Below are 13,978 nucleotides of genomic sequence, written 5' to 3'. Positions count from 1 at the left end.
AATGGACTCTCCTAGTCCCTAAAATACCAGGACCCATGCAGACAAATGACAGAAGGTGTTCTAGACTGAGGAATCCAAATTTGAAACTTTTGTCTGTAACTGAAGGCAGTTTGTCCTTCTGTGAATGAATGTCTGCAGGCCGCGTGTACAATTTGATCAAAACTGAATGTTAAGTAGAACGGGCAGGTTTTTTATCTGTCAGGGAGGCTTCTGATTGGTCCCAACATCATGACCCCATGTACACAGCCAAAACATAAAATGAGGGACAGGGTATCTTGCACCAGTGGTATGGCCGCCACAGAGTCCTGATCTCCGCCTCAGATGACCAAAGAATGTTGTGGAACTGGAGTGAGGGAGCAAGAGGAATGTCAGGAACTGCATGACAGTGGGCCAATCAGTAAAGGGTGGGAATGCCAAATGTTTACTTCGTATGAAGTTTTCCATTTTCTGCATTTTCTAGGAAGTTTATCAATTAATAAAAAAACTATGGCCGGCACAATTTTTGATAGCTTTCCTGCATCACGGCAATTTTTTCAGACTTTTTCACAGTACCACATAAAAACAATTTAACCCAATCCAACCATATGTCCTCCATAATGTTGGGAACAAAGGCATTTTTTTCTTTGGTTTCTCCCAAACGATTCAGACACCATGATTAAAGTGCACGTTGCAGACTTTCATTGAAAGGGATTTACACACATTTTGGTCATACTATGTAGAAGTGACAACACTTTATCTACTGTACATGATTTCCCCAACCAACCCCATATTTCAGGGCACCATAATGTTTGGTCACAGCAATGGCAGGTCTATAAAAGCCAATGTCGTATTTAGGACTTTGTCACATATCCCTTGCATGTATTGACTGCAGACATCACAAGGTTCTGAGGGTCTTCTCTGGTGATGCACTGCCAAGTCTTTAATGCAGCCATCTTCAGCTCCTGCTTGTTTCAGGGGTCTTGTCACCCTAAGTTTGCTCTTCAGCACATGGAAGGCCTAATCAGTTAGATTTAAATTGGGTGGCTGGTTTGGCCATTCAAGAATTTTCCATTTTTTAGCTTTTATAAACTCCTGTGTTGCCTCAGCAGTATGTCTGGCTCATTATCTTATTAGAGGATGAAGCGCCGTCCAATGCATTCAGAGGCCTTTACTGGAACTTGAGCAGATCAGATGTTTCTCTACACCTCAGAATTCCTTGTACCACTGCCATCAGCAGTCACGTCATCAATGAAGAGAAGTGTGGCAGCCACACATGTCTAAGCCATAACACTCCTACTGCCGTGTTTTACAGATGAGATGGTCTCCTTTGGATCTCAGGCAGTTCCTTTTGGTCTCCACACTTTCCTCTCGCCCTTCACTCTGATGAGGTTCATCTTTGTCTTGTCTGTCCATAAGACCTTTCTCCAGAATTCTATAGGCTATTTTAAGTTCTTTTTCACAAACTGTAATCTGGCCATCCTGTTTTTGTGACTTAACTAGTGGTCTACATCTTGCAGTGTGGCCTCTGTACTTCCACTCATGAAGCCTTCTGCAGATAGTCATCTCTGACACGCATGCACACACACACACATCTGCCTCCTGTTTCTGATCTGTCGGTCTGGAGTTGGGGGCTTTTTCTTGACCACAGTGAGGATGCTTCTGTCAACAGCAGTGGAGGTCTTCTGTGGCCTACCAGTTCTTTTGTCATTACTGACCACACTAGGGTGTTCTTTCTTCTTCATGATATTCAAGACAGTTGATTTTGGTCATCCTAAGGTTTTATTGATGTCTCTGGTGGTTTTATTCTTATCAGCCTTCTAATGGATTCTTTGACTTTCATTGGCACAGTTCTTGTCTTCATGTTGAACAATGTCAACTACAGACCACAAAGGGTAGGACCAAGCTGAGGTATGTTATGAAACGCACCTGAGGAATCACAAACACCTGTGACACCAATTGTCCCAAATATTATGGGACTCTGAAATGGTCGGGACTGTGTAGAAAAAGTGTTGTGATTTCTGCATGGTGGGACCAAAGTGAATGTAAATACAGTGTGCACTTCAATCACAATGTCTGAATGGTTTGATTTGAAATTTTAAATTGTGGAGCAGAGAATCAAGGAAGAAAGTGTCTTTGTCCCAAGCATCATGAAGGGAACTGTATAAAACATTTGCTGTTTTTAAAAAAAAAACAAAAAAACAAAAAAAAAACGGAGATGAGCAAGTCTTGAAGGAAGACAGGTGTGTGTTAGGCCTTTTGCTGCTTCACTCTTCATAAGAAGTCTTCGGTTTGTGTAATTCTGTTTACTGGGAATGTTGCCAGAGGACACCTTTCCAATTAAACTATTTTATATAACACTTTTATCAGCCACATTTCTGCAGCAGGTGCCACTTCCCAAGTCACTCTGTGTCCTTGAATTGTGAGTACCGTCAGAAAGTGCTTTATGTAATACTCGAGAATATATTTAGAATGAGCACCAGCTAAGAAGGCGCTCTGAAACTGAAATTGATTGTAATTTAAGGTAGACACTGTTTTTTTCTTTGGTCCACCAGTAAAAATGAAAGGAATGCTGATCCCCTGTCTCCCTTTTCCTATGGCAGTGCGGTTTGTTCTCCTGTCTTAAAGCTTTCACTTTAATGCAGTTAGTCACGCTAAAAGCTGACACGGTGAGTAGGAGTAATTGCTGCAGCCGTCTCTCTTCAGAAGATGAGTCACCAGGCCTGAATGAAGCTGTACAAAGGAGGCTAAAATTGAGCTCCTCAGAAAGATAATTAGGAATTGTATAATACCGATTTGCATTACGGCATAATTCCATTAAAATGAGAATTCTGTCGGTCGGACTTGCCAAAACAACCATTGCTGCTTCTGGAACACGCAAATACAACTGATGGGTCCGATTATAAAATGTAAAGAAAGATTTTGGCCTGTACCAAGTTGTAATCTGTTCAGAGTTTAAGAAAGTGGGGAGATTCACCATTGGAAGCACAAACCCATTTTCTTTTGAAAATAAAATCCAAACTAAAAGGTGTAGAGAGTGACTCCAGCTGCATGTCGGTGGAGGTGTGGGAGGGAAATTCCAAGCATGTGGAGAGTTTATAAAAATGTATAAAACCCAGGATGCTCTAAGCTCTGTGCCACAAGGCTGCCAAATGTACAGTTTAATGCATACTGCGTATTCATGGATGTGAGTGTTTGTGGAACAAAATAACAAAAATCATTGATTTGCCTCTTGAAGTCCGTTTTTAGAAGGTGGCCCTTTCTCCATTTTTTTCCCCATTCTTCTTTACAAAACTGCTCAAGCTCTGTCAGGGGTCATGGTGACCGAGAGTGAATGGCAAGTCTAGCCACGAATTCTCAATTGAACTGCGATTTGGACTCTGACTCGGCCACTCCTAGATGGTCACGCAATTGTTTTGAAGCCATTCCTTTGTCACTTGAGCTTTATGTTTTGGGGTTGGTCTCTTCTCCCACAGTGCAGGGTTCTTGCAGACTTCATCAGGTTTCCCTCCAGGATATCTTTGTATTTTGCGGAGTTCATTTTACCTTCCTGAGCCTTCTAGGACCTGCTGCAGAGAAGCATCTCCACAGCTTGATGCTGCCAGCACCATGCTTCACAGTGAGGATGGTGTGTTGGTGGTGATGTGCTGCATAACATGGCATTTGATGTGAAGGCCCAAAAAAAGCTCCATTTTATTCTAATCAGAACCTTCACAGCTGACCTCAGAGTCTCCTGTGTGCCTTCTGCTGAGATGTCCCGTGTGTGTGTTTTTTCTCCTCTTTGTGACTGGTGAAGCATCTGTGTACACTTATTGTCTTCACACTCTCTCCAATAACATGCACTGTAACTTCTCGCTTCTTCAGAGGCCTCCTGGTGGTCTCTCTAACTCATCATCTTCAATTTTTGTGGGTGACAGGTTTCCAGCTGTGTCATTCTCTTGCCATTTCTTTGTAACGGAATTAACTGGATGTCCTGGGACTTAGAGATTTTATTGTTTTTATCTCCTGACTTGTGCCTTTCATGGAAATGCTTTGAGTGTTCTTGTGTCTTCATTGTTTAGTTTAGGCCACCATACTGATTTGGCACGAGTTGACACTTTCACTTACAGAGGCATTTAATACTATTAATACTATATTTGTTCCCAAAGGGAAATTACGATTATACAGAAACTCAGAAACTAATATATATAATAAATATCCTCTTTAATAAAATCCCTGTGTGCGTCCAGGTGTCCGTGTGTGTGTGTCTTCTGGTGAAGTGCGCATGCGCGGGGCACGGTGTGATGCGCGATATTACTGTCACAGAAAGTTACAGGCGTTTTACAGAAATACAAACCAGTATTACTGCGAGAGGAAATTAAAGGTACACAATACAGTGACGCATATTACAGCCACATACAAGTCAGTATTACTGTCAGAGGAGATTAAAGGCATATTACCGACGCGCACGCCTGTATTACCCCCAGAGAAAATTAAGGTATATTACAGACGTACAAGCCAGCGGGCGTACAAGACAGTATTACTGTCACAGAAAATTAAAGACACACAATACATGGCGGCAGCCCACGAGGAACAGTCAGCTCAGCAAGTAAACATCAACAAAAGAAAGGCTGAAAGACAAAGAAAAATAAAACCAACAAAAAGAATGAGGTCAAAGTCCCTTGCCATTTAATATAGACTGTCCCTACTAATGTTTATGCACTACTGTTCTAGCACCCGTTATTGTAACGGGCTAAATGACAAGTATATATATATATATATAATCCAACATGTGTCTGTGTGGTTCTGTCCGCTTTTCATGAGAGAACTACTTAATGAATTTAGATTGGATTTTTTTTTATAATTTGCTTGAACATTCTGGTTGATTTTGCGACTTCTTTCATTACGTCAAGAATCATAGTTCGCTTGCAGCAGTGATATATTCGCCTCTCGCTAATCCGAGGGAGAGGCTGCGGGCCGAGGGGAGGGGAAAGCGTGACGTCAGGAGTGGGGAGTCGGTCTCCTACTGCGTTTTGGAGTGTAACTTGCCTCCGCTTAGCTAGCGCTTCCTTTTTGTTTGTTGATTTTTAAAGTTTGTCCTGTTTCACTACTATGCAGGCAGAGGTGTGTGGAATGGCTAGTATATATAATAATAATAATGAAATATATATATACACAGTGCATCCGGAAAGTATTCACAGCGCATCACTTTTTCCACATTTTGTTATGTTACAGCCTTATTCCAAATTTGATTAAATTAATTTTTTTCCTCTGAATTCTACACACAACTCCCCATAATGACAATGTGGAAAAAGTTTACTTGAGATTTTTGCAAATTTATTAAAAATAAAAAAATTGAGAAAGCACATGTACATAAGTATTCACAGCCTTTGCCATGAAGCTCAAAATTGAGCTCAGGTGCATCCTGTTTCCTGTGATCATCCTTGAGATGTTTCTCCAGCTTAATTGGAGTCCACCTGTGGTAAATTCAGTTGATTGGACATGATTTGGAAAGGCACACACCTGTCTATATAAGGTCCCACAGTTAACAGTTCATGTCAGAACACAAACCAAGCATGAAGTCAAAGGAATTATCTGTAGACCTCCGAGACAGGATTATCACGAGGCACAAATCTGGGGAAGGTTACAGAAAAAACTTCTGCTACTTTTGAAGGTCCCAATGAGCACAGTGGCCTCCATCATCCATAAATGGAAGAAGTTCAAAACCACCAGGACTCTTCCTAGAGCTGGCCGGCCATCTAAACTGAGCGATCGGGGGAGAAGGGCCTTAGTCGGGAGGTGACCAAGAACCCGACGGTCACTCTGTCAGAGCTCCAGAGGTCCTCTGTGGAGAGAGGAGAACCATCCAGAAGGACAACCATCTCTGCAGCAATCCACCAATCAGGCCTGTATGGTAGAGTGGCCAGACAGAAGCCACTCCTTAGTAAAAGGCACATGGCAGCCTGCCTGGAGTTTGCCAAAAGGCACCTGAAGGACTCTCAGACCATGAGAAAGAAAATTCTCTGGTCTGATAAGACAAAGATTGAACTCTTCGGTGTGAATGCCAGGTGTCATGTTTGGAGGAAACCAGGCATCGCTCATCACCAGGCCAATACCATCCCTACAGTGAAGCATGGTGGTGGCAGCATCATGATGTGGGGATGTTTTTCAGTGGCAGGAACTGGGAGACTAGTCAAAATAAAGGGAAAGATGACTGCAGCAATGTACAGAGACATCCTGAATGAAAACGTGCTCCAGAGCGCTCTTGACCTCAGACTGGGGCGACGGTTCATCTTTCAGCAGGACAATGGCCCTAAGCCAAGATATGAAAGGAGTGGCTTCAGGACAACTCTGTGAATGTCTTTGAGTGGCCCAGCCAGAGCCCATACTTGAATCCGATTGAACATCTCTGGAGAGATCTTAAAATGGCTGTGCACTGACGCTTCCCATCCAACCTGATGAAGCTTGAAAGGTGCTGCAAAGAGGAATGGGCGAAACTGGCCAAGGATAGGTGTGCCAAGCTTGTGGCATCATATTCAAAAAGACTTGAGGCTGTAATTGCTGCCAAAGGTGCATCGACAAAGTATTGAGCAAAGGCTGTGAATACTTATGTACATGTGATTTCTCAATTTTTTTATTTTTAATAAATTTTCAAAAACCTCAAACTTTTTTCACGTTGTCATTCTGGGGTGTTGTGTGTAGAATTCTGAGGAAAAAAATGAATTTAATCAATTTTGGAATAAGGCTGTAACATAACAAAATGTGGGAAAAGTGATGCACTGTGAATACTTTCCAGATGCACTGTATATATGTGTGTGTGTGTGTGTGTATATAATAATAATAATAATAATTCATTACATTTATATAGCGCTTTTCTCAGTACTCAAAGCGCTATCCACACAGGGAGGAACCGGGAAGCGAACCCACAATCTTCCACAGTCTCCTTACTGCAAAGCAGCAGCACTACCACTGCGCCACCTGTGAGGACATATATAATAAAAACAGCAACCCCCCACCGCTTCCCAATCACACATAACAACTTCTGGGCTTGATTATCAAGAGCTGCTGCTGTCAATAACAAGGTTGCAGTCCTGCTCAGATTGTACATTTTAGTCCTGCTCAGATTGTACCATTTAGATAGCGCAGGTCCACCATGAAACATACCAAATTTATTTTTGAAGTCACCAGCAGTCAGAATGACTCATCCATAAGCTACTGGTAACAGACTGAATCATTTCTGTCACTGAGTCAGCCAGGATGGTGCGACTTCCCTCGCTGGGCGGTAACGTGGGTGAATTCAATCCACCTTTCAATATCCGGACCACACGTTTAGTTCTTTTTGTAATGTGTGTGCTCCCTTTCTCCCCATTGCTCATTCACCTAAATCTCCAGTCCCCATTCTGCTTTTTCCACAGAGTTTGTTGAAACCTGTCCAGCATTAAAATGGTGTTTGAAGTGAGGGGTGTGAGCCAGTTGTTCACAGAGCCCAAAATGTCCCCACAATTAACTGAGAGCCTGGACAGGTGATCTCCATTGAGCTAATTCTGGGTACTTGTAAAAACTAATGGGCTGCACTGGTTTTGATTTATGGATTCTATATTAAATACATGTGTGCGTTTGTTATTTTGTGTTTTATTGTAATTCGTTTTGACCACTTTGCAGAAGTCTGCCCACACTTAGACATTACAGAATCTTTTTCTGCTGATCACTGTCAGTAAAAGCAAGTCGAATCCACTGGGACTGAATAATTTATATTGATGCTGTATGGACACTCACTGAACACATTAGGTACACCTTGCTAGTACTGGGCTGGACCCCCATTTTGCCTTCAGGACTGCTGTAATTCTTCATGGCGTAGATTCAACAAGGTGCTGGAAACAGTCCTCGGGGATTTTGGTCCATGCTGACATGATGGCATCATGCAGTTGCTGCAGATTTGTCAGCTGCATATTCATGATGCAAATCTCCCATCCCCACCACATCCCAAAGGTGCTCTATTGGATTGAGATCTGGAGACTGTGGAGTCCATGAGTACAGTGAACTCCTTGTCATGTTCAAGAAACCACTTTGAGATGTTTTGAGCTTTATGACATGGTACGTTATCATGCTGGAAGTAGCTATCAGCAGATAAATACACTGCGGTCATAAAGGGATGGATGTAGTCAGCAACACTACTCAGGTAGGCTGCGGCATTTACTTGATGCTCAGCTGGTACTAAGGGACCCAAAATGTGCCAAGACAATATCTCACACCAGCACCATCAGCCTAAACCATTGCTGCAAGGCAGGATGGATCCCTGCTTTTATGTTCTAACCCTGCCATACGAATGTTGCTGCAGAAATCGAGACTCATCAGACCTGACAACATTTTTCCAGTCTTCTATTGCCCAATTTTGGTGAGTCCTTGCAAATTGTTACCTCATCTGCCTGTTCTTAGCTGACAGGACTGGCACCTGCTGTGGTCTCCTGCTGCTGTAGCCCACCTGCTTCAAGGCTTGACGTGTTGCATGTTCAGTGATGCTCTTTTGCATACCCTACTTGTAACAAGTGCTTATTTGAGTTACTGTTGCCTTTTTATCAACTCAAACCAATCTGGCCATTCTCCTCTGACCTCTAACATCAACAAGGCATTTTCACCCAGAGAACATCCGCTCACTGGTTATTTTCCCTTTGTCGGACCATTCTCTGTAAACCCTAGAGATAGTTGTGCTTGAAAATCACAGATGATCACTCGGACCAGCCCATCTACATCCGACAACCATGTCACATTCTAAGTCACTTCAATCACCTTTCTTCATCATTCTGTTGCTCAGTTTGAACTTCAGCAGTTGGTCTTGACAATGTCTACAGGCCTAAATGCTTTGAGTTGCTACCATGGAATTCTCTCATTAGAAATTTGTGTTAACAAGCAGTTTACCTAATAAAATGGCCGGTGAGTGTATTTATGTGCCTTATATTTCCTTTGTCTGACTGCCTTCTTCAGATTTTACATTACAAAATTCATTAAAGATGCTGTAAATTCAAACAAAATCGAGGCAATGAAGAACACAAACCAGAAAGGCATGCCAGTTTCAAGTCGTTCTTAATCTGAGCAGTACGTGGAAGGACTAGCGCTGAACTCTGTCCCAGCATGGAGGTCAGGCCTGAAACTGAGCAGCCCATCAAAAACCACACTTGCTCATGTTTACCGCTCTCTTTGGGAGGTGACAGCCTGTCTGAATCCCAGCATTCATATTCTCAGCCAACATGTAAAGTCCACACTGAGTGCCATTTGAGGTCCAGCACTGCTGTGTGTCCTGGCACTAATGTGCAGTAATTTTGTGGTTTGAAAATGTGATTCAGGCACAGCTGGACTCGTGGGTTGTTGTGTTAGACATTTTTACCAATAATAGTAAGATTGAAATCTTTATAAAGAGATGAATTGTTTTTTAATTTTTTTTGACAGGGCAGTCACACCGGCAATGCTGAAGGCTTTAAAATAAGTACGCTGCTCAAACTGACAGAGACCAAGGCAAACAAGTCTCGCATCACTCTGCTTCACCATATATTGGAGGTATGAGCCCTTTGTCTGTCGCTTATGTACAGTATTTTTTCTTTTTTCTTTTTTAACTTATTGCTATTGGAACAAAATGTATATACTGGAATCTCAAGAAAATGACAAAACTTTGTTTCCTGCAGAAAATGTTAGTAACAGTTTACTAATTGTGGTTGTGGTGGGAGGATGACAATGAGCTGTGACCAAACTAAACCTGGCGCCATTCTCACTGCCTCTTGTATCTCTGTGTTGAGCAATGAGGAGATGCTTTGAGCTTCATGTCTGACCAAACTCGCTTATTTCTATTTGTGGTGTTTTCTAGCACAGGTGTCCCTCTCTTACAATAACTGCCAGTTCCTGACTTATCCAGCAGTTGACTAAATGAGGGCAAATTGGTCAAAAGCACTTGAGTTTACAGGTGTCTATGTACAAAGGGGAGTGTGTGTAAAATGAGAACTGTTAGAAGGGGGAAAAAGAGTTTCAGTCGTACAAGTTTTCTTTTTTTTTTTTCCTTCACATTTGATGATTCATGTTGCATTTTCTTTCAAAAACAGAAATTAACTACAGTAAATTGTATCCTCAAGTATAAACAACTGACTGAAGGGAAAATTTTAAAGGAAAAAAATCATGAGTTAACACAATGCCATCCTTCAATGGTAACTGTGAGATCTAAAATTAAATGTTATAGAATTTACATGGCCTCTGATAGGCGGACTTGGTAAATACAAGATTATATAATATTAGCTGTATAAGCCCGTGCTCTAAAAAAAAAAAAAAAAACCCAGCCTCCTAGAAACCATGGATTCTAGCACTTCAATCAATCAGTCTCATTGGTTGTCTATCAGTGGCTAAGCAAGGTTATCTTTTCTCAGCGGTTTCACTTTGCCGACAGAGACGCTTTCTTTGAGCTTCATGCTGTAGCCTCGCACTTCCGGGCCGGACAGACACACACACACTTCCACACATAGACATTTATATATAACTAGCTGTGTAAGCCCGTGCTGTAAAAAGCCTGGGGTCCTAGAAACTATTGAAATCATCAGGAAAAAAAACTGAAATGTAGAGATGTCAGTTAATTGAAAGGAACTACTCTGGGTGTCTCTCTCCAAAATTATTTGTTTTACCAACGTGCTCACATCACTTGGGCATTAGCGGCGGGAGGAAAAGTAAAAGGGATACCGTGTTGCCGATGTTAGCAGCTAAGCGACTTTGTCTTTCGTCTGAGGTTTCATTTTGCTGACGTGATGGCCTCGCTTGTGTTATGAGTGGCTAAGCGAGCTTTCGGAGCCCTTACCCTGACTCCACCTCTCACTTCCGGGACAGACAGACAGACAGACAGACTTCCACACGTAGACATTTACACGTAGACATTTATATATAAGATATGAGGCTAACTATCAAGAAAGCCAAAACAACTTTTACTTTGCTGAACTAAATGCAGTTGTGCAGTGCAGTTGTGAGAGAATAAAGGGAACATCAAGAGGCAGTGTAGTTATTGTGCATGAAGGATTTTGGTATGCAGTGCACAAGAAATATATAGCATTTGTCTTAGAAATGGCATGAAGAGACAACTGAAAGGGTTCAGTCACAAGGCAGAAATGCTCCAGGTCACGTTCTTTCATGTACTTGACAGTTGTCACTTACACAATTAGGCTGAACTTAAGAGATGTGGAGAAGAACAAGAATGTAGTAGAATGAGACTTTCATTTTGGGTAGGTAAGCTGGCTATGCTCACTGCTGAAAAACTCTTGTGTCTTTTAGCCAATCGGAGTAAACATGTAAGCTAGCAAACCATTCAGATGGTGTAAGCCATTGAACCAATGAGAGTAAATGTGTAAGCAATAATTCAGCCCAATTCTATAAATTCAGCTGTCTGTAAGTTTGAGCTTCTGTCATTGTTCTGTGACCATTTCCTGGCACCTCTGCTCAGGGTACTGTCCTTTAGTAGATTGCTGTAACCGGGAGCTCTCTCTTCATGAAGAGAAATTAAAGACCCATTGAGCAGGCTTTCCCCTGTCTGGTTTCTGACTCAAAGAGCTCCTAGCGGAGGACAAATGTCTTTCTTTAATATATTTCCAATTTATGTCTACTATTTATTTGTCGGGTATGTGTCTCTATGACTCTCGGTTGAGGGGACCCCCTTTTTAATTTGCGCATATCAGAAATAAAAGAGACCAACTGCCATTATAAAGAGTAAGAACTCACAACCCACTGGCGGCAGACTGAGTTCTTGAGTATCACTGGTGTAGTGATTGGAAATTAAGGGGACACAGCTAAAGGTCCTTGTGTTGTAGTTGTGCTGGTACACCATCTCCATGCTGAAGGCTAGAAGATTCTACTGAAGTACAGCAGGTAACACATGGCTGTTTACTGACCGCTTTTGGTGCCAATAGCTTACCAGTACATGATGTTCAATCTGGATGTACGTTCACCGAGCAAATGTTTGGACCATTATACTAATACCGCGAAGGACCTCCTTTCACTCTGAAAACAGCCTCAGTTCCTCATGGTATGGATTGCACAAGTTGTTGAAAACATTCCCTTGAGATTCTGGTCCATGTTGACAGTATTTCATCACCAATTTCTGCAGCTGCCCATTCATGTTGTCCTTCTCCTATCCTACCACATTCTAAAGGTGTTCTGTTGGACTTGGATGGCCACTAAAGGTTAAGCTCATTGTCATGTTCTTGAAACCAATTTGCTTTGTGACATTGTGCATAATCATGCTGGATGTAGCCATTAGAAGATGTGTAAAATGTAGACATGGAGGGATACAGTAGGATCAGCAACAATCTTCAGATAGGCAGTGGCATTCAAGTGAATAATTGATTGCTATTAATGGAGTGTGCCATTAAAACATTCCCCACATCATGACAATGCCACCACCAGCCTGTACTGTTGACACAAGTCAGTTTGGCTTCATGGATTTGAAATTCTTACCCCACCATTGGTGTGCCGAACCAGAAATTGAGATTCATCATACCAGGCTTCAGTTGACCAGTTTTGGTGAGCCGCTGCCCACTGCGGCCTCAGTTTTCTGTCGTTGACTGAGGGTAGTGGAATGTGACGTGGTCTTCTGCTGTTGTATCCCATCTTCCTGAAGGTTGGATTCGTTGTGCTTTTCTGCTCACCACAGTTGTACAGAGCGGTTATCGGCTAATCAACATACCATATGACATGGCCTTGGAACCCCTGCAGATTTTGTTTTATTTCTCCAGTCCCTGGAGTTTGTTTTTGTTTATTCTGTCCTCCCTGGTCATGGGACCTTACTTTATTCTTTGTTACTTTGTATTGCCTAATCTTATTTTTATATTTTTCTTTCTTCATCTTATAAAGCACTTTGAACTACATTATGTGTATGAAAACGTGCTATAGAAATAAATGTTGTTGTTATACCTTTAAAGATAAATATAAATGGAAAATTGCAAGTGGTACAGTCACTTTTGTTAAAGTTGAACCCCCGAGTATGCCCTTTAAGTCCCTGCCGGGTGGGTGTCTCATTCGAGTTGGCACTACCAGTGTCTACTTGGTTAGGGTTTTCATTTTTTTTATCTCCCACTTCTCAAAGACTTGTGTAAATTTATCAATGGCTCTTCATTGGCTTGTTAAGCTTGTTATGGCACTAAAGAATGCACTGTTAAAAAATGCCTTTTCAGAAGATATGTTTTTATTTTTAATATATTTTTTTTCCCCTTCAGGAAGCTGAAAAAAAATACCCTGACTTAATGAATCTACCCGAGGACCTGGCCTGCTGTGCTAGTGCCGCCGGGTGAGTAAGTGGAGTAGTATTGCATACCATAAATAAAAATCGCACCATTTTGTTCTGTGCATGACGGTAAGATAGATATCCCAAGTGGAAATTAAAACTTGACAAAAGATTGCTGTGTCTTCGGAGGCAATCCTTAACAACCAGGCAAGGTCTCTTAGCAATCCATCATCGATTCGTTATGATTTCATTTTACAACAAAGCATAAAAATGGGCAGAGATTGAGAAAAACCCTTCATTTGGTCTGGCTGTCCCAGGTCAGCCTCACCACAGGCAGCCTACCCCAAAATTCAACAGGCAAGGTATGGCCTTCATAGGCCCATGCCAATCTCTAGGACAATAAGAGAGCTGCTGCTCTCTGATGACAGGGTGATAAGTGGCAGAAAGATGTGGTCAGATCTTCCCAGTTGCACCGCTGGTTTATATTTCAATTAAGATTTCAATAGGACCTCCATCCATCCATTTTCCAACCCGCTGAATCCGAACACAGGGTCACGGGGGGTCTGCTGGAGCCAATCCCAGCCAACACAGGGCACAAGGCAGGAACCAATCCTGGGCAGGGTGCCACCCCACCGCAGGACACACACAAACACTCCCACACACCAAACACACACTAGGGCCAATTTAGAATCGCCAATCCACCTAACCTGCATGTCTTTGGACTGTGGGAGGAAACCGGAGCACCCGGAGGAAACCCACGCAGACACGGGGAGAACATGCAAA

The 13,978-nt window shown here is 42.3% G+C and overlaps 1 protein-coding gene across 4 annotated transcripts in view; it reads left to right on the top strand.

Moving 5' to 3' along the window:
* Positions 1–13,978, top strand: part of inf2 (inverted formin 2) — a 198,689-nt gene that overhangs the window by 136,450 nt on the left and 48,261 nt on the right. For all 4 annotated transcript variants that reach the window (XM_051920005.1, XM_051920006.1, XM_051920003.1 and 1 more), the window contains exons 17-18: positions 9,400–9,507; positions 13,188–13,258. In XM_051920005.1, the coding sequence (XP_051775965.1) occupies positions 9,400–9,507; positions 13,188–13,258 (179 nt within the window). The remainder of the gene's footprint in view (positions 1–9,399; positions 9,508–13,187; positions 13,259–13,978) is intronic.

The sequence above is a fragment of the Erpetoichthys calabaricus genome, chromosome 16 (genome assembly GCF_900747795.2).
Source record: "Erpetoichthys calabaricus chromosome 16, fErpCal1.3, whole genome shotgun sequence".
NCBI lineage: Eukaryota > Metazoa > Chordata > Cladistia > Polypteriformes > Polypteridae > Erpetoichthys > Erpetoichthys calabaricus.
Note: the sequence above shows the minus strand (reverse complement) of the source record. Positions and strands in the feature narration are given on the sequence as shown.